The 22,819-nt window shown below is 34.5% G+C and overlaps 1 protein-coding gene across 5 annotated transcripts in view; it reads left to right on the top strand.

Annotated features, from left to right (window-relative positions):
- Nucleotides 1-22,819, top strand: part of LOC112051626 (homeobox protein cut) — a 184,506-nt gene that overhangs the window by 4,475 nt on the left and 157,212 nt on the right. For all 5 annotated transcript variants that reach the window (XM_024090343.2, XM_024090342.2, XM_024090341.2 and 2 more), the window contains exon 2: nucleotides 14,530-14,895. In XM_024090343.2, the coding sequence (XP_023946111.1) occupies nucleotides 14,773-14,895 (123 nt within the window). In that variant the 5' untranslated portion in view covers nucleotides 14,530-14,772. The remainder of the gene's footprint in view (nucleotides 1-14,529; nucleotides 14,896-22,819) is intronic.

Here is a 22,819-nt window from a genome sequence, read left to right as displayed (position 1 = left end):
TATATCGTTAGAAAGGTCTTAGAAAGATATAAGGGGTCTTCTACAAACATTTTTCGATTTAAGGATCCTTTTGTAAAATATTAAGCTTTTAAGAGCCAATTTTTATAAGTCAAATTACAAGGAAAACTATAACAGCTAAGTATCTATATCGACCAACTTAAAAAACATTATTGGAAATCCAAAATTGCATACTAATTCCGTTGTTAATTAGAAAGATAAAGTTATCAGTAAGATAACTCGGAGACTGTTAAAACTAGAAATATGAAATTTGGTTTCGTTATCAACCCATATTCGGTTTACTGCTGAGCTCGAGTCTCCTCTCAGAATAAGAGGGATTAGGCCAATAGTCCACCACGCTGGCCCAATGCGAATTGTCAGACTTCACACGTAGAGAATTAAGAAAATTCTCTGGTATGCAGGTTTCCTCACGATGTTTTCCGTCAACGTTTGAGACACGTGATATTTGATTTCTTTAAATGCCCAAACCTACCGAAATGAAAAGTTTCCGTTTTGTACCTAATAGTACTAAAAATTGTCACCAACATAATATACACTATTAAAATTAAAAGTCCATCCAAATACGTACTAGTCTATCTGCATAGTAATTAAACCCAAGGGCAAAAATACATCTTATGTTTCAGTTGACGAATGATAAACAATTCGTATTCTTACTCGTGGGACACATCCGGCGTATAGCTCCCATATTGCCGATAGGCGATAACCACTGATACATTACACCTTCGCCTACAGGGTGCTCTTATTTGTATAATTAAACAAAAAGCTTAATTAAAACTTTTTGCAGGTGATTGAAGTAAATATAACTTATTTATTAACTAGCGGACGCCCGCAAATTTTTTTCACAAATGGTTTTATGGAAAAATAGCCTATAATGTAGCTCACGAATCTCATCGATCTTACAGTGAAAGCCTCATTAAAATCCCGGACAAACAGACAGAATAATTAAAATTTTTAAAAAGTTTATTGTGTTTAAGTATCGTGTATACATATACTTAACTGTGTTATAAGCTCTTAATAGAACACAGTTATTTTGTAATCACAGATTGATACATCAATTTGGAAAACATGTTATAATGCATATTTCAAGGCCGGATAATGAATCATTTGATTCTATGAAACAGAAAAAGATTATGTATCAAATGTGTTTTTATACTTAAATAGTATATCAATACAAAAATAACTGTCGATGATTAAAAATTAATTGGGAAAGGAAATTCGACAAAACTTTGAGAGAAAACTCTATTTCAGATTTTTTTAGATGATTATTACCTAACTATCAACTAATTTTTCTTCGTCGTTATCAACCCATATACGGCTCACTGCTGAGCTCGAGTCTCCTCTCAGAATGAGAGGGGCTAGGCCAATAGTCCACCACGCTGGCCCAATGCGGATTGGCAGACTTCACAAACGCGGAGAATTAAGAAATTCTCTGGTATGCAGGTTTCCTCACGATGTTTTCCTTCACCGATTGAGACACGTGATATTTCATTTCTTAAAATGCACACAACTTAAAAGTTGGAGGTGCATGCCCTGGACCGGATTCGAACCCACACCCTCCGAAATCGGAGGCAGAGGTCATATCCACTGGGCTATCACGGCAATTTTGCTTACTTCATTAGATTAAAGTATGATAGTATGCAGTAAGAAATTAGATAATCCAAATCAATAAATATCGTATAGATTAATGGTAATTCAATACAGAATTCTTATTAATGTTTGTCATCTTTCCAAAGTGTCAAATTTTTAATCTCCATTTAAATTTATTGTCCACGTTCAAATATTAAATGTCAATGCGCCCATTTAGTGTAAACGTTTAACATAAATATGACGGTTGGTAACATGATTGGATAGTAATTTTAATTTTTATGACTTCAAACTATGCCCAGACTGGCCCACGCTTTTACTAGATATTTAATGTTGCGAGTAAATAGCTGTAACAGACATCATAACGAACATTTCAAAGTATTTCATTTTAGTACTAGATGACTAGGTACCAGCGGCGAAGAGTCAATACAGGCCGATTACCGCCGGATTACCTTTTAAAAATTCTTATAATAAGTCAATGTGAGCTAGTTATATATTATTTGTGTATGTCTCTATATGTTTATTGTACGTAAATAAATAAATAAAAAAATAAATAAAAATCCATGTATGTATGGATGTATGAGAAACCGAAGTTTGTAACAAACAGTATGAATTTCCTTTTCTTTAGGACGGCTTGCTTTCGTCAAAACTCCATCCTTCGCCACTCCTACGTACCTAAAATTAATGTCATCTATTGAAATCCAAAGTTAAAGTCACTTTATTTTTATTAATATAGAAAGCTGAAGAGTTTGTTTGATTGAACTCGCTAATCTCGGGAACAACTGGTCCGATTTGCAAAATTCTTTCAGTGTTAAAAAGCCCATTTATCGAGGAAGGTTATAGGCTATATTATCCCCGTATTTCTACGGGAACGAGAACCACGCGCCGTCAGCTAGTTCATCTTTAGTCAAACAATACATACAAATAAAATTGAAGTGTCTGGCTGTAATTTCAAAATAATTGTGATTTCTCAAGTATTACTCGGCACTAAAACACAAACAATCTATTTTGTTGGCTGTCTGGGCTAAATCCATTTTAATGGGACTTACATTGGAAGCTACTGAGCATCACATTACTTTTTTTTTTGTCACGGCAAAATTCATGGTTCCCAAAAATCCTAATTTGCCGTCAAAACGTCGAAATCTTGTTTTTCATAATACCAAGAGAGCGGGTATAGGCATTCATTTTAGACCATATCACTTACATATTAGATGAGATCACAGTCAAACGCGATTTAAAGAAAAATCTTTAATAATAATCAACGGAAATCCTCTTCAGATTATCGTCTATGTGAAAAAGCACGATAACAGCTCGCCATGATTCGAATCACCTCGTATTTCAATCCAGCCAACGAGCCAGAGCTATCTCAGCTCAAATGAACTGAACCCGAGTGGCTGGGAGCGGACGTGTCGTCGATATCCTAACTATTTGTTATTATTATGGTACTAAGAATTAGGTGTAATCATCGAGTCACCGCGTGAGAAGCAATACGAGACTCTATAGAGCTTATTTTTTATCGTGTAAACATACCTATACTACCAATTGAAACTATTAGTTATATTTTACTAAGGATGCGTCACGTAAACTGGACTTTTTTTTATTCTTTACAAGTTAGCCCTTGACTACAATCTCACCTGATGGTAAATGATGATGCAGTCTAAGATGGAAGCGGGCTAACTTGGTAGGAGAAAGTTGAAAATCCACACCCTTTTTCGGTTTCTACACAACATCTACGGCCGAAGCCTCCCACCAGCCAGACCTGGACCAATTAAGAAAATCTCAATCTGCCCAGCCGGGGGTCGAACCCAGGGCCTCCGTTTTGTTCATCCACCGCGCACATCACTGCGCCACGTCAAAATGCCGTCAAGATATGTGCATTTTAAGAAATAAAATATCACTTGTCTCAAACGGTTAAGGAAAAATATCGTGAGGGGAACCCGCATACCTGAAAATTACGTAGACTAAATCCAGTAAGTCCCTTCAAGTTTCAATAACTCTATGGTTTATGGATATGGTAAGGGAATGTTAAGGTTCATCACGCTACTCCACTCAGCGGGCGATGGAGCGAGTTATGCTTGGAGTTTCAGCTCGAAATTGTTGTGCTTGGAGGTCCATGCAAGAGGCCTATGTCCAGCTGTGGACGTCCATCGGCTGATAAGGTAAAGTAAGGCTACTCCAATGCGAGTAGGCGAGCGAGGATAATATATTTGACCGATGGTTTAAAGTACTCTTAGTAGAACGTGAGATGGGACTCAACCAACCTCCTAACTCCGAACTGAGAATTTCTTTAAAGAAAGTAAATCTCAATATTTCATAGCCCTACCCAGGACTCGAACTGAGAACCTCATGGTCTATGCCGTAGACGCTAATGACTGAGCAAACGTGACAAAGCAATATTAAGTTTACTTGCATCATTTTGACCAAATTTCATCACTTGAAAAATTGCTTTAATTCGTCAAACAAGCCTAATCTATGACGTCATCTATTGAAATGTTTATTTTTGTACAATATTTTTTTCGTAATAATTGTTACATGAACTTGAATAGTTGTTTATGTAGGAATAGTAACAATGACACTTTACAGTATGTGGTGCAAGTCATAAGCGAAGCGATGAGGATTATATTACATTAGTATTAATTAAAAACAAGCATTTATTTGAATTCATTTTTATTGGCAAATACCTAAATTGATGCTACTTGTTAGAGAAGTTTAGTTTTTTTTAATATACAAGTTTTTAAATGAAAATTTTGTTCAAACACTGAAAACGTAAACGTCGTCCTATAGCTAGAAATCGGTATATGCAACATGACTCTGACTTTTTGTACCATCGAGATAAGCTTGTAGAGCTCAAGTAAGTTACTGTATAAAAAAGCAAAACAATTTAACGTCATTTTTACGTTTTATCTTTTAACAAACATGTTATTTACACATTATTTGAGAAAACGATTAAACTCTGCCAATATGTGTTATTACTTATTAATAAGAATGTTCTCGCTTCCTCTTATGCCTTGAACGTTTAATAAAAGAAGTCGTAGACAAAATTCTAGGTGTTAACGACTTCTCCATAAGGTTCATATTCGCTTGCGTAAACCGTGAGAAAAAAATGCCCGCGATTCAATTAGTACCTGATAAGGAACAGTCAATCGCTGTAATACGATACCTCATTTTAGTGTTTATCGACATTTTAAAAAATTTCTAAGGAAATTAGAAATAAAAACATATGCTTCTAGAACTATTGGATGCTCTTTTTCACCGTCTGCGGAATGTTTTTTAGCTCGCTCGTGAAAAGTTTTTTACCTACCACAAAAAATGTGTGCATTTCACACTTTTTCCTTTGTGATATGTGATAATGTTGTTCGAATTGCTTCAGTTATTTTTCTGGTGTCACATTTAAAACGTACCTACTGTTTCAATGGGGTATTTCCGCTTACTCTGAAATTTTGTACCACGCAATACCTAGTGGCCTACTTTTCGGAAAACTTTTTTTTGTTTTTACTTTTGTATACCAGTGGTTTAGCGCGACTTCAATTCCACAATTTTCTTAGGGAAAGCTATCCACTGACCAATGCAAATTCTGCTGATAATAACTACATCGTATAGTTATAATATTTATTATAAGTCTAATAGTTGTTCCATCAACAATTCAAATAGCAAATCCACAAAGACTTATATGCTTAGGTAATATTTTTTGTTTCGTTATCGTTATCGAGAATTTAGGAAATTCTCTGGTATGCAGGTTTCCTCACGATGTTTTCCTTCACCGTTTGAGACACGTGATATTTAATTTCTTAAAATGCACACAACTGAAAAGGTGCATGCCCCGGACAGGATACGTACCCACACCCTCCGGAATCAGAAGCAGAGGTCATATCCACTGGGTTATCACGGCTATATTTTTAGAGTTACGGCTACGGCTAAAATAGAATAGAATAGAACCAGCTCATGACTAAGGGCCCCGTATGGGTTCGTAACTAGTTTGGCGTACTCCGACGTTGTATCATGTAGTTTTAGCCGTTTACCTATGTATAATAACAATAAGTAACATAGGTTAGCCAAAGTTCGTGAAATCGGTCTAACAACATAGTTCTTCCATTTACGGTTAAAAAAACGAAAACCAAACTCAATAAAAGGCTACTGATAGAATTTAATCGGATAAACAGTAACAAACTGGACCATGTGGCGAAATCGGTGCCCGGAAAAAAAAGCAAAACATCGCCGTCCCCCTTGCTCGTATAGCGGCGTCCCGCTCCCCCGTCACATGTGTTGCACGCGTGAGATCAATGGTGTTTGTTTTTTTTTTAATAGTTTTATCAACGGGCAAAGGTTTATGACGTTATTGAGTCTGCCCCGATCGCTTTTGTTTTCGTTTGGATGTTCAAACTTTGACTTTTGCCGTACAGTGAGGTGCGATTTAGGGTTACAGTCGATACCACAGGTGGGTATCGGATACACACACTGCACTGAGGAAAGTGAGCAGGAGAGTTGTGTCGTTACTCGTCCTGCGTTCCTTGTCCTCGTCCTGCCGCGATTTTTTTCGCGAATAGTACAGTTTGGCCAGGCAACTATGGCACAACGAGGTTAACTCGGCCTGCCGTAAATATTTCCGAAATATTTCGGCTTTAGTGTGGCGGCTGGGTAGGGTAAAGGTAATAAAAAATAACGGTATTCCAGGTTGATTACCATCATAGTTATTTATTTAATTTTTTTTTTCTGAGCAGCGTGGTGGGTATATGCTTCATAACCCCTCTCATATAATGCGACGATGATGAAATATCTGCATTAATAAAACTATCGGTATGTATACAGTATATCATAGAATAAATATTTATAGAATCTCTTTTAAAATGTACCTACTACCTACAAACACAATAAATAAAGACGACGTCTAAATAGAGACATGTGATAGATATCTATAGCAATAGACATTCAAGTCGTTTTTTAAAACAGACACTCAATAGTATGGTAAAGAACATCGAAATGTCATAATTCTTTTGGATGTCTTTTTCTGTCTCCCCTCTTGACGTATGGAAATGTCATTATAGTGGTGCCACGGCACGCAGGGCAATGGGAACTGGGAACCAGTGTTTATAAATAATTGTCTATGGATAGCATAGATTGTAAAATTATTAACAACAACAATCAGACACAAATAACCTCTTAGTAAGTATTTGATTGAAATAGGTCCGTAAGTAAGTAGGTGGGCTAAGTACAATCTCTATTTAATTAAAATTGTCTAACATATTGTATATTTTAAACCCTTTCTGCCATAAACAATTTGTTATTTATACATACTGTTAGTAGAAGGTATTACATTAATAAAGATGAGCATTACAATTACAACATCATGCAAAATAACCAATTACCCAGTAACACATTTCTATAACTTTTTGAATCAGATAAAATAATATGACCTTCCCTTTCTTGTACATTATAAGGAATTTCCTGCTAACCCAATTATCAAATATGCGTATATGTGGGTCGACATTGTAAATTTAAAAATAGAACAATATAATAGTCGTCAGCGATACCAATCTACGACAACCCTGCTACAAGGTGCTACCGCGGCCATAAACAATGTGTGTTTTTTCTAAACCATAGACATTCTACTTTTTTACCACCATTATGTCATCTCACACTATATTATATCCCTAATGAATAATAAATTGTCTAATTATTATTCTCCGGGGAGTACATTGATACATTTATTATTTGTGCGTTAAAAATAACATCGATATTTTAGAGTATTAATGAGTATAATAAAGTTGGTACACATGTGTGGGAGACAGATTCCTTTTTGCCGCCATTCTAATTTTAAACTATTAAAAGTTATCGAGGGTTGTCAAACCTAAGCGTTAGTTTAGAGCCGAAGAGTTAGAAATTGACATTATTTATAAGTCATCGCTAATAGGTAATTTAGTAAGCAATTTTTTATTGGTTTTATCTTACCATATTTTATTGATTTTAGATTTTATTATACAAAATAAACTGATAAAATAAACTCTCAAAAAATAGCAGCCCGAAGAATTTATTACATTTTTGGCTCGTCATTCAAATTATATAAATATTGTAAGATATTCAAACCGTTAGAAACACGAAAGTGTAATACATATTCTAATTTCGTACGATATCTTATCGAACGACCCTCATCTATCGTTGTCTAATAAGTTAATAACCATTACCAAAGGGAATTAATATGCACCTGCCTTACAAAAATTAACGGGTCAAGAACGAATTTAACTTTAAACTTACCTAAATCTACAATTTTATGATTACTACTTTAAAATTTGATGATTGATGGCCATTGCTTATGTATCGTGAAACATGAAATTGTAAGAAATAAAAATAAAGTTTTAAACGTATTTTGTAATACAATGTACTTCGTAATGAATAACTGCTTTACCTAATCTACCTTCTATCAAAATTCATTTATCTATGCCTTTCAGAGATATCTTAATTAGGACAAGTATAAATAGATCTAGGTAGTTTTATACAGGTACACTATTGACAGTTCATAGGTACATCTTATAGGTAATAAACAATAATTCTTTTATATTTACCCTCTTTGCGTGTGTACGCATTAATCATTATGAGATAAATTATAACGATTAAACTTTTCTTTATTTATCTTTATAATGATTAAACATTCTAAGTACGTTCCTGAAGTTTCCTAGACTAAAATATATCTATAAAAACTCCACGAGAACGAATTCACAGGCCACAGATAGTACTTAATAAAAGTCACACTCTTCGATTAATAAACCTGTGACACGCTACGTTGAATCAATTTTCTCTATAATCGAGTGATCAAGCATTATCGTGATATGGACACATTTAAAAAGCTTCTATGTATGGTAGTCTATAGCGATCAAATTGAATTCGTCAATAACGACGAACGTTTTATTACCTCGATATCCGTTAACGTCGTCCTTTGATGCGTGTTAAGAAATAACTATAATTATATTGTTATTGATCATCAAGCCATTAGAAGGCTACCATTAAAATATTTGAATTTTTTGTACAATTTAATATTATCAACATCATTAAAACTACTTGCTGCCAAGTACTTTCGATTCGGTTGGTTAATCATAAGTTAAATAAGTATTAGTATTATAAAATATTAGGTATAAGTAGGTAAAAGGACATCAAGCATCTGCATGATAATCTTTGACCTTTATACAAAATCTTTCAAATAAGTCCAGTGCCAATATCGCAAAATGTCAATAATAATCTGTGCGATACGAATGAGGAGCATTCCAAAATCAAAATCGACATCTATGCCGCCGAAATTTGAATGCCTCGCGTTTGAAGCATTCCTTTTTTGAATTCCTTCCCCACCGTTCCTTCCTCCTTTTGTTGCCATAGACGCGATATCGACACTGAACTTTGTGCCAGATATTAGTCATGTTTCCGAACTTTTTTGCTTCATTTTTTTATTTCTGTTAATCTGTTGCGGTTCCTCGTTCGTGCTTTGAACTGCACTCGACGTTCGGAAATTCGATTATTTCATTGCAGTTCTTTGATTGATGGATTTCGAGTTGCCATTCTTTGTTTGGATACACGAGTGCTTTTTGAACGTGTGCTAAGTGCATATTGACGTAGGGATAAAATGGTGGATGCACGTTTACCGTTTGTATACCGGTTTTATAGGATCATAACTTTTATTTAGGGATTTCGTTTTGATTCACTCACTTTTTTTTTTTGGAAACCCTTATAATTTTGATGATCCCTTTGACTATAGACTGTAGCTATATTTAAAAGTCACAGATACACAAATGAATAGTGACTTCACACCAAACATTTTTGACATTAAGGGATGTAAAATTAAACTTCACAAAGTTTACGATCTCTTTTCATAAAGATTTTTAGTTTCGCTACTGAACTGATACCTCTAAAATAGTTAAGGTATAAGCTTAAATCCACCGCGCGGAGCTTTTGCAGAATGCCAGATCTTTACAATAAACTCTGAGTTTTATTGTAGCCAATATTACTAAACGACTGCAAGAAAAATCAAGGAAACATCCAAAAATCAGCTATTGGTTACGTACCTGACCAACATTGCCTGACGATAAAAAGAGATTCCACCTTAAAAGTTATACTGAAAAGGTTAAAGCTAAAAAGTGCCACGTAATCGCATGAATATAAATAATTAGGACAGCAAATGGCCCCGTAAAAGAAACGTCGAACTAAAAGGCATCGATTGAAAACTTCGCTAACTTTCTGTCACGAAATGCACGATAGATTTTATACTGCCATTCTGTATTGACTACGTGAACAAAGTTAACTTTGCCGACTAACTTTACAAGTATACGGAAAACTTAACTTTATTAGACGGAGTTAAGGGTTACGAATCAGAGTTGAATGGTGAAACACGGTTTGCTATAATGGGTGTTTTTAAAGTTTCGGCCACAGACTCTATGTAAAAGATAGATAGAATCATGAAAGGCCAACGCGATTTTATGGTAAAAGTCATAACAAGAGTATAAATGTAAAATTGTATTGGTTACAAACCGTACTTACGCATAAGAATATATTAATAATTGAGCAATGACAATGAGAAAGAATTTAGAACATATTTTATTTTTAATATTTTAATTTTAATTTAATTACTTAAAAAAAGGATGCGACTATTTTAAGTTGATCAACATCTTCTTCGATTGCGTTTTATGATGGAGATAAAAAAGATTAGCTTTTTTTATAAATTTAAGTACTGCAGAGTTTGACTTGCTTTAATTAGTACGCCACTGGTTTGCCACCGTCTTCAAGTTGATCAGAAGGTATCAGATACGATGTTGTTTATCGCTTTCTTGTTTAGTTATCAAAACAAACAATCAAAATCATTATATATTATTTTTTTGCTGCATCTATGTTTTGTCAATAGTCTGCGGATAAGGCGTGCGGTGATCTTCTGCTAGTTATATTTATGGGAGTGATAAAATTGTTTGCGGCGGTGTTCGGATCGGTTCGCATCAAGCACCTGTCTCTCTTTCATTTTTTATTGTCCATAAAGTTAACGGAAGTAGTCGAATAAATCACTGAGCGAGGCTTAAGTGGTAGACTAAATAATAATATTATTGGAAATATTAAAAGCAGTTTACGAAATAAATGAAGTACTACGATTAAAATCGTGGATTTATTTACTTCTAATCTCAACTGATAGCTAATATATATCTAATTTAAAGTAATTTCTATATATATATACATATTTTATATTTTTTAATAATTATATAATTTAAAACATCTGCAAGAGATTTTTGGAATTTGGTTGGAGCATTTTTATTACATACCTATTACAATTTATAGCATAATGACGAGTGTCATTTTATCTAGATACATATTCACATTTTATTCAAGGATCGTTAGTTTTTTTTGTTAAACAACTTTTTTAAGGCTCGAGCTTCAAAGTTTATCGGAAAAAGTTGCGGGTAAAGTGTTTTTCAGATAGCATGGGTACGGTGACAGTTGCCTTATGACGTTGATAATACGTACTATTATCGTGAATCGCGGCAAACTTTCAATAGTGAAACGAACTGTCACCGTACCCATGCTATCTGAAATATACTATAGTAGTATCTAGCAGTAGTAGTATAACAAAACAAGTCAATTTCATTCAACAGTTGTTACTTACATTACTCATAGTACCAGGAGCACATAGACTAGTAGAAAGTGGCCGGTAATAAGCGTAGTGTGGCTTATCTATCGCATCTGGCCTCCCCTACTAATGAATATTAACTAATAAACTGTATAAAACGCCGAGCCGATTCAAGTGGGAATTACTTATGTGACTCATTTTTTGGTGGCGTTAAATAAAATTGATAGGTTAACGTAAAAATTTGAATATCTATAGTAACCTGTGGGGTGGTTTTTATTTAGGTTATATGACGTTGGTTAATTTCAGTAATAATTCCACTAGTTATTCAATTCCGATTCTATTCTTGATAGAAATACTTGATTTGGTTGGGGAAAACCTGATGCATAACTTGATATGACGTAACTTCAATTTTATTAGCAACCCTTCAGATGATATAAGGTAGCAGAAATTCATGTTAGTGTAGAGATTATGTACAATTAGCATAATAAATACCACACGTGATGTTCTAATTTCAAAATTAATTTTAAATTACGATCAGATCACGTTGTTCCAATTTCAAATTATCAAAGAAGATAATATAATAGACTTGCCAAACTTTGTACATTATTGTTACCTATTATAAGTTTTATTAGATTCACATCAGCGATGCACTGGTGGATCCAATACTAGCATAGCACATACTGAGTGGAGACCATTTTGGTACCACACAATTTTTTTTTCGCATTGTATTTAATATCTTTTCATTTTATTTACTTTGATGATGATCTTCTGTATATTATGTGTGTGTCAAATAAACAAATTTTGTTTCTTTCTTTCTAAACTATTTCATTTTATTTCAAGTTGGTATGCAGTTTACAAGCTCTTTTGAGCCGTCAAGTTTATTTGTTTGTTGTGACTCTATGGAAGCTAGATGCATCTAAATATCTTACCAATCGTAAATGGCATTTATTTAATTATATAAACAACATGGGTACGATAAATATTACAAATAACTACCATTAATAATAATTTTAAGACCACCATCACCAAACATCTACGGTCTCCCTCTCTACTCTTCTATCTATGGTTTCGGGCCTGGACAATTGGTCTCATCTAGAGGTCTATGGTAGCGAGTATTTGGCAAATGTTTATAAGGTAAATGAATAGTTATAAATATTAGAGGTGTCGTTATTGTTCCAATTTTAATATTAAAGTGGATAATAGTGACCACAGTCAATAGTTTTGGTTCGAAGGCGGTTCGTGTCGTGTGTTTGCATATCGGCGCACGAAACTCGCACTTATCATGTTTATTGATTGACACGCTAGTAATTCACCGTTTCAGCCCCGGTCGCCACCATGTGCGGCCCAAACTATAGAATGCAGCGGGATGCAAAGATTTCTGCCAAAGACCTGCCAACTGACCTGACAATTCTAAGCTTGAACAATGTGTTAAAATAAAACACACTTGTTAAATCATGGATCAATTCAAATGTATGATTTATTCATGACAATGCATATCTGATGAAAGGTGATGGATCTGCCAATGCATAGCTTTAAGCAATGTGTTAAAAAACATTTGCTCAGTCGAGGTTACTACACCATCGATGATGGATCCTTAATGATAAAGATACTTGATCATCAGATCAGCTTCCACCTTCACACAGGAAGTAAAACTATAAGAAATTGTAATGTTGTCATCAATTGTATATTATAATATCGTATGATTTTTTAAAAAGAGCAATCTCGCTTTATCTGTGACACGACGTGTGTGACGCATTCTACAAAAAAAATTTGAGTTGATTTTATTGTTGAGTTTCTTGCCGGTTTCTTCTCAGCAGAATCTGCCTTCCGAACCGGTGGTAGAATCTTTGCAAATAGGCAACTGACGTATCAAAATCTTTGATTTTGTATTCAACAGTGAATCAATACTTTACCGTTTACTGCACCGTTTTAATTACTAAATATTTATTAATTTCATTTACCTCGCTAAGGTGTCATACCTTACGTCAACGTAACAAATTTATAAGTGACAGTTTACAACTCTTTGTCGAGCAAAGTAAGTTGGCCGCGGGCGCCACCCCCCGCTTACTTAATTGTTTAGATAATAATCGGAATTTGTTTAAAATATTGTGTCCTATAACAACGCGACCAAATTATGTACTCTAACCTATTATTTATTCTATGGTAATGAAGATATTAGTAAATAGGAAACAGTGGGTAGATAGACTGATATATATTGCTCGTTTGACATTAGTACGTTTTACAAACACATATATACCTTTTTAACCTCTGAGCTCTAAAATTACGTAATGATAAAAATCATTACGTAATTTTAGAGGACATAGTCACATTTTAGAGCAGAGGCATAAAACTATCTGTGTAATATTTTTTTTATTCTATGACAATCGATCTCAAATGAAGTCGCGAGAACGCGAAAAAATCTCTGGAAAAGTTATACCTGTGACATTATGATGAAGATTCAATAATTTAAACAAACTTTGAATGTGTATAGATGACTTAGTATACTTTTATATTCTGTGTAATTATTAACAAATATTACCAAAATTGTTTGTTAGCTAGCTTACAGTAATCCATTCTCTGTATATCTGTTGACAAAACATTTAAACCCCAATTTCCATGAACTGATAACCAGGGAGCCGAAACGAAAATCAAAGACAGGCAAAAAAACGATTAAGGCCATCAAGGTCTTGGCGTGAACGGACTACTTCTTTACGCCCCGACCTGTCAATTTTCCCTCCTTTTTTTCCCGCGATATCGGCTCGAGCATCGAACATAACCAAATTAGTTTCAACACGAACACCCTACTAGCCGATTGTCTGCCGAACGAAGATAATACAAGATATAGTCGGTGGTGAATAGGACAAACTGGCTAAAGATATCACAGACAAAAGTGGACAATTGGCTACTTTTATCTTTAATTAATTGACTGACTATTTAACGGCTCAATATAGGGCCAGACCTCTCTACTTTTGGAGAGAGAGACTGGAATCTTAATCCGCCATGTGAGTTGGCCGCCTTAGGCTTGTTGCTAATAATCAGTCAGGAAGTAATTCTTAAATACTTACCTTACTAAAAAACTTATTTTAATAAAAAAATATAGTAGTTAGTAAAATAATTAGGAATATTCTTCACCGGACTTTATCGCAACGAAAGATGAAATTTAAATAAGGCCATTGCGGGACACCGGACTTTATACTACACTTACGACAGTCTTCACTCTTTAATCCGGTTCCCAACGTTTAGCCCGTCTACCATATCAATCAATATCATAGCCGCAAACTCGACAATGGAATCGATATAAAACTTCCCCTATTCAATATTTTTTTCTTCTGTTTCAGGTTGTCAGGCACAACACAATAAGAAACTAAACAAAGAAACGGCACGCGAACTGAAGAAAAAAAGAACAATCGAAAGCTACTACTGGTAACGAGAATAAAATTGTATGTAGGTTTTGAAAGCCTGGGTGTCAGGACAGTAGATTTGAAAAAAAATGTCGCGTTCGAAGTTTGAAATCGGCGTGAGCGCGCGGCGAGGGTGACGGGTCATTATGCGCCGGGAGTGAGCGCGGCGCGGACGTCCGGATGCACCCCACCGGCGCGGCCAGCCTGCCCGCCGCACCGGAAGCGGAGGTGCAAGCTATGCACTCGATGGACTGGCTCTTTAAGAAGGAAAGGATATATCTCCTAGCGCAGTTCTGGCAACAGGTAAATATACCCAAACGTAAAGTAGAGCCTCAATAGCTCCATGGTTAAAAGGACGGATAAACACTGGGTAGTCATTGGTTCGATCCTCTCTGATTGGACTTTTAACAAACTCACTCAAAGACTAATAACGTACTCACTTTTAATCCTCTTTACCACTAATTAGAGTATGTGTGAAAAAAGTTTCATCATGACGTAGAATAGAAGCTTAAAAAGTGTCTATGGGATAAGCAATACTTTTCTTATATATGAATTATCTGACCTGTATAGGAAGCGAATCTATTGTGTATTTACTAAGTAGAAAATGTTAAATGCTATTACGTCTTTATTATTTGCATCATCATAAGCCTCTTGCAAATTCGAGACAGCCAGAGCCGCCAGCATCCAGTGGCTCTCTACAACCTGCTTGATGCTTGATGTCTTCGGTCCATCTAGTGAGGATCGACCAACACTGCGCTTTCTGGTACAGGGTCGCCTATCCAGTACCTTAGAACCGATTCTGCGAACTATACGCCCTGCCCATATTATTTGCATGCCTTGACGAAAACAATACGATTAATAGTGTAACAACTGAATTGACTATAATCACCGATCTTTGCCTTCCCAAAGGGCACGAAATAAAAAAAAACATAGCATTAACAAGTTACTATTACCTACAACAAATGGTACTTCACACTATCGGTGGCAATAACAAATAATGGAATTGCGCATAGTTACAGAATGATAAGGGCAACAAAAAGCATTAAATACACACAAAATCAATTAATAGAAACCGCAATTAACCTGTAGGTAACAGCGGGGCCGGGCCTCGAACCGATCCGTGGTTCAAAACAATTATATCTATTGTTGTTACAAACGTTATGCTAATATCTGATCGACTTTGAGCCATAGACTATGTAGATATGGTTTGTACTATCACGGTCATAGATGTGTGTTAGTTTACTATTTATTTAATCTATCTTTATCTTAAATTTTTAATAACTAAAAAGGCTAGAACCTGGAGCCATGAAGCAATTTAAAAAAATATATCTATTATATGTATATCTATTATTATCTATTATTGAGTCTTTTTTGTTCATCTATTAGACTCGTATTACATCTATCAAACAACTGATACTGTTTCGAAACTAACTTAAAAGCTAAGTATATTATTTTAAATCTCAGTATTCTCACAGGAACGATAACTACGCAGGTGAAACTGCGGGTCGTTTGCTAGTGTTGTATAGTTTATGCTTAATTAAGGATATTATACCTTTTGAAGTAAAAAACGGCTAAACATTATTATCTACCGAATACGCGGATAAGGTAAACACTTAACTTTTACTCACAATCGTTGCGTTTGTAACTTAATGCTCATAACATATCGCATATATTTCCTATTAAAAAATATAGAACAAAATAGCACATTACATTAAAAATAAGCAGTGATAGCCCAGTGGAAATGACCTCTGCCTCCGATTCCGGAGGGTGTGGGTTCGAATCCTGTCCGGGGCATGCACCTCCAACTTTTCAGTTGTGTGCATTTTAAGAAATTAAATATCACGTGTCTCAATCGGTGAAGGAAAACATCGTGAGGAAACCTGCATACCAGAGAATTATCTTCATTCTCTGCGTGTGTGAAGTCTGCCAATCCGCATTGGGCCAGCGTGGTGGACTATTGGCCTAAACCCTCTCATTCTGAGAGGAGACTCGAGCTCAGCAGTGAGCCGAATATGGGTTGATGACGACGATTAAAAATAAAAATGAAATATATGACTGAAGTACTTAAAACGAATGAACATTGAACATACAAATGAAAGTTTCGTTACATACGAATTATTAAAAACAAAACAATACCACATGTGCCGACGCGGTGAAAATGTTACAATACAGCCACATAGTTACAATAACAAATAATAAAAGTAGAAAAAGCGAATCGAATTGCACATAGTCGTATGCTAAAGCAGTTCTGGTAATAGTGATGTGAAAGTGTCATATGAAACAAAAAATCGAAACTGACATACTTCAGTTTTGATACATTTTCAGAGATTTACGATACTTGTACGATTACTGTCAGAAAATGTGAAAGAATTTAAGCAAAACCTAGCAAAACAATTTCCGTGGATCTCGCGGTAGGAATGCTATAGATATCTATACAAGATAAGACATTGACCTTGATTTCAAAGTACGAATAGATACTCGTATCTATCGTTATCATAGGACTGTTCGATTATTTCAACAGACAGACATTTTTTATTTTAGATCCATGTAGAAATATCTCATGCCTCCCATTTACTTTTTTAGAAATATACCTAATATTTTCCTTAGTTTCTTTTCCGAACTTATTTTGTAAAAGTAAGACGGAAATGTTGTATGAATATAGGTGGTAATAAATGTTATAGCCATCTGTATGTACAAATTCATGCCGTTTGGTTTTATGCAGATAACTTTGCGTTTACCAACATTGATTGTAGTGAAATAAGTCCATATAAGTCTGTGAAGCTGTATGAAAACTTACTTTAGAAGTAAGACCAGAGAGAACTGAATAGACACAAAATTTTTGTTTCGTTAAGTTACTCTCTTTTTATTGAATGTATTACACTCTGTTTCAATTGATATATTTTTGTATCGATAGATAATATCACTATATAGGATACTCTGATTGTAAAACATAGTAGATCTAAACCGATAATGGGCATCACTAACTGGGAGGCAATAGACGTTTGTGTCGGACGTTGATAATGTATTCAGAGATGTCTATCTGCTTATTGCAGCCTCGATAGAGATGGGATGTTGCGTAACAATGAATAAGAGGAACTGAGCGTTTTAATCGTTTCAAATGAATTTTTCAAGGTTCTATTTGCAGATATATTTACATTCACTTATATAAGATGCTGAAAACTGTCGGATAAATGAATGCAGTATGAATAAATGTAGACTTCGTTTCAACTACGAGTAAGTAGTTTACCATGACGCAATTGATTGGTTTATTCTATAGCTGCAATAGTTGCACGGTAGGAACAATTCTGGTACGTCTAGGGTCTATGTTAGAAGGGGGTAGGTAAAAATAAAAAAATTACCGCCATACAAAATCCAAAATTTAAACACTATAAATTACTAAATAAACCCGAAGCTGAGAAGCCTTTAGGTTGTAAAACACAAACGAACTACCTAGGAGAGCTTCAAAATATATTTCTTTAGAAAAAAAAACCAACGCAACTACGTGTTGATTCAGCAAAAGTTCTTCGATTGAGGTATGAGCCTCGGAATTCGAAGGTAGGTAGGTTTTTCGGTTTGGTAAACATGTTTTAAAGGTTTTTAGTAACTTACAAACCTTTTTTTTTATTTTAAGACAATAAATGTAATAATAAATCCGCACACTCCGCTTTTATTCATATTTGCGTGCAAGCATACATAAACAGAGAGACAGAACTAATCGCCCCTGATCTATGACTCGCCATTGATTTTAGACGGTGTCAATGGCTGCAATTATGTATCATTACCGTTGACACTGATAATTGCATTAAATTGCTATCTCGAAGCCTTTCGAATCACAATAACAACCCATAACGTATGCAGGTAAATCATATTTTATCGTTCAACAGTTTGAACTGGTTCATGAATTGACTAGTTCATTGGTTCATTCATAACGGCTCATTTTATATACAAGTTAGATTTGTACTCGACAGAAACATCACTATATATATGTTGAATGTTAAAATGTTCTTTAATGATGCATCTCTCCAAATAATAGCCACAGATAACAAAACAAGATAAAACAATATTGGCAGTTTGACCTGAGATCTCTGCCAATAGAATTGTTCTGCGCCATTTATCTGCCGCGTATCTATAGATCGATTGGAAACCAACCATTAACTTCTTAATGGTGTCAATAACATAGATTAATTAGTTAGTTAGAATAATTCTCAATTGCATTGAGCGGTACCTACTTTTAATTAAATTTCATTTTGAGTTCAATAATCTACTGACATCACTACAGTTAATAATTCAATTATTAAAAAGTCAACGTTCGACATTTAAATTAAAATAATGAAATGAAATTCAAATATTCTATATTTGAATTTGAAGAAAAAAAAATTGTTGGAATGAGGTATTAATTTAAAAAATTGTCAACATTCGATATTTGAATTAAAACGTCCGCAGTCCTATTCTGGTCCGACGCGAACGCGCCAGCGACCGCAATATATTCGCAATAGCGACAAATATGAACAATAGAGTCTCGTATTAAAATCGCGATGTGAAATAAATATTCATCCCCGTTCAAGGAACGGAGTTCGCCGATGCGTCCCAGTGATACACTGCACATTTGAATGCTGAGCCCCGATAGTATTGTTTTAGTATTACTAGCAAAGCGCCCACTAAGCCTTATATTGATTAAAAAGCATATTTACATTTAAATTTACATATGCCGTGCCTCGAATCGCACTTATCGATTACAAGTCGCAAGGACGTTTTGTTTTAATACTGTGTATTAAGTCTGCTTGGAATTCTGTGATGTCTCTGGGTGGGAAAGCTTGCGAATGTCTAATGGTTCGCTGTAAGTGATTAATGTCTAATCGAAGACTCGATGACTCCGTAATGGAAAATTAAGTTTCCCTGAAGCGTCTGTGTCGCAGGTGAACTAATGCTGATTGGTACGACGGTAATGAGATAGCTAGAGATGTCTAGAGCTTTCTCTATCTTACTCGCATAGGAGAAATAAAAAAGATATTACAATTACTTACTACATCAATCTAAGTACATGAAAATGTACCTTCTACCTATTGAATCTACTAATCTACTTATTGACTTTAATTACGTTAATTGTTAAATCTAAGTTTCACATATAATTTGATTTGGTAAGTACTGCAATTTTACGAATGCCATAACAACAAATAAACCCAAACAACATTTTAAAAGAATTTTAAATTTTAAACATATTTTCAAACATAGATATAACAATAAGTCAATGAATGATAGAAGCAAATGGAAGCAACTGACATATTTTTTGACCCCTCTTAAGAGAGATAAGGAGAGGAGGAGAGTTGATGATTTTAAAACATATTCAATAATCCACCAAGCTTGTGTGATTTACTTGATAGTCCAACTGGATCGAACTCAAAAACTTCCGGATATTAATCCTACTAAGAGGCTGGTACTCCACTTTGCTACGACCCTTGCATTATATCGAAATCTTCCATTTGCAATATTTTATAGTTTACATTTAAATAGCATTTATTAATGCCAACTTTATAATAGGTAATGAAGTTTATCACACGCCGTTAACTCAATATTACCAATAGTATTATAAAGCTACTATAAACGGAATGATCGCTTTCTGACAAAACCAATATCAATAAACCCGCCATTAGCCACCCATCTCGGTCCAGAGCGTTTAAAACCGCATCAAAAGCGACCGTCGAACAGCAGTAACCTGTTAAAGGTCTGCTCCCTGCTCGCAACATTTTTGTGTTTCTATTCTTTTTGAATGATGATTTCGGTTACGATCACTGATCTACCATTTAAAAACGTACCTACACATGTTTCTACATCTCGGTATAACCAATCACAGTTTTCTTTTGTTTTACTTATTTACGCTAGCAATCAATTAAGCATAAAATTAAATTTACCTATTAAATCTATGGTCATAATCCAGTCGAAAAAAATTAAATAACATTTACATTTCCGTGGTTTCGTACCATATTGTGTGTATTGTGATTTATAAATAACAAATAAATCTCTTAACATTAATACTTGACAAAGTCATTGTTTGCTAAATGCAAAAAAAAACAGGTCCATGTCTACTGTCTATCAGTTGTACATAAATAAGTCTCTTAACGACACTGATGTGTTCGCTTATAAAAAATGTTTTTAAAAACGAACAGGTAACAAGCCGCCGTAAATAAAACTAACAATTAACATCTATAAAATCGCGTTGTTAATAATTGATCCGAATACGGATGCCGATACGTTCGATCAATTTATAATACGACCAATTTGAGGTAGCGTTACTCTTGATTTTATGCTGCGCTTTTAATAGTGTTGTATTATGTTCGAGAACGATATGTTTTTAAAATGATATAGCTACCTCCTTTTCTCTCCTCAGATGAGTCTTAAATCATACAAAATGTCATTGGATAGATCGTTTTGACTCTTAATATTTGATGACCATAGATATAAATTAGATTTTTGTATTGTATTAACTTAGAATACAAGGGTTGAATATACAAATGTGTTCTTTGTATGTATAAAATAAAATATGTATTGCATATCATATAATATACGTGTTCTGAGATTATGAATTCAAATTGAACGCAGTATAAGAATCATCATTAATCATTATCATCAACCTAAATATAATAACCTATCCGCACTAGTTTTTCTATCATTAGATAAGGGATTCTTTTTCACGAGACACTCTTACCCAAATCACATCAACAGGCTACTTTACCAAAGGAAATTAATTTTAGTTAGTATAAAGTATCTTTTATGCAATACTGAACCATTCAACTAAAGTGAGTGAGTTAGTGAGATAACAGATCAAAATATGTTCATTTTATGCTTGTACTGCATTAAAAAAAATCATTAGTGATGGGACGGAAAAAAAAGTCGAAATTAATTAATCGTTTGATACATTCGATAGTATCAAAGAGCGCATTGCGAATTTCGCATTTCCCTACGGAATGCCATCGGTTCATGGTGTTCCCACGGCCTTGTGGCGGAATGTGGATTGGGCAAAAAATGTCCAACTTTCCCATGCATGGTCAAAGTTAGGCTTAGACAGCTCGATATCACTTTTTTGCGTTTAATTCGGTCTGAAACTATTTCAAACGGTCGATAGTAGCGCAAATATTTTGTGGATCTGAATACAGTAGATAATATTTCTCTTTGCACATAATTTGTGTTACTTAAATACTATGCAATTTTCTCAAATTAGTTCTTTTTATTTTTATGCACTTTTGTATTTATAATTTTATATTCAAATAATCTAATGCAGTCTATCTACGAATATCTAAATCTAAAATAGTAGTATCTAAAATAGTAAGTACTAGTAAGCCAACATCGCATCCCTTCAATATTTACGAGTAGATGAATATAATAACGAACTTAGGCGTGGAAGGGCGGAATTGTTTTAAAAACCTTAATTATACACAAGAGGAAAAAATAATACAACTAACAACGAAATCGTGGAATCCTACGTCGCGAACTCGGCCTCCGACAAAAAGCTTAACCTGTATTTAAAAATCGATTGCAACGAAAAAATTGTCACTGACAAATGATTCGAACGCCTTGCGGTTGAAATTACGAATTCAAATCTTCGAATTCCGAACAAAAACCGCCATTAACCGTCGGTTGTTACCTTTTTTCGGCTGTCGATGATTTCGGAGCTAATCGTGTTTTTTGTCGATACGTTTCGACTAATCGATGCATCGACCTCACTAATTCGATTTGCGCTCCACCCACCGCATCTATAAGTGGGCGTGCCTTATCGATACTTTATTCGGATCATTACCCAACTACTCAACCCATTTAAAGCTCGAACTGTTGAACGTCGGTGGTAATAAATTTAATCGATCGGTAAACACTGTAGTGAAGTGCCTCACCATTGACTTTCCTATTTGCATAACACTGAATTCATGAGTCACAACTCTATTTGATTCCATTTTCCAATAGCTTTTACAAAACTAAGATGGCTATGTCGTCTTCAGTATGAATTATCTGATGCGCTTCTATCAGATCTCATTTTACTCAGTTAATTCGAAAATCAATGCCGCGGATAATCAACCGTGAAGCCAAACAAAGTCGCATAGACTTGGTACGTATTGCCAGTTAGAAAATATGAAGACAATAATACACAGTATCTGAATAGAGTCTTACAATTTTTTGTAACTAACATTTATATTTTCATAATTATTAGTTTTATTTTAATTATTATTTTAAATCTTCA

The sequence above is a fragment of the Bicyclus anynana genome, chromosome 8 (assembly GCF_947172395.1).
Source record: "Bicyclus anynana chromosome 8, ilBicAnyn1.1, whole genome shotgun sequence".
In the NCBI taxonomy this organism is placed as follows: domain Eukaryota; kingdom Metazoa; phylum Arthropoda; class Insecta; order Lepidoptera; family Nymphalidae; genus Bicyclus; species Bicyclus anynana.
Note: the sequence above shows the minus strand (reverse complement) of the source record. Positions and strands in the feature narration are given on the sequence as shown.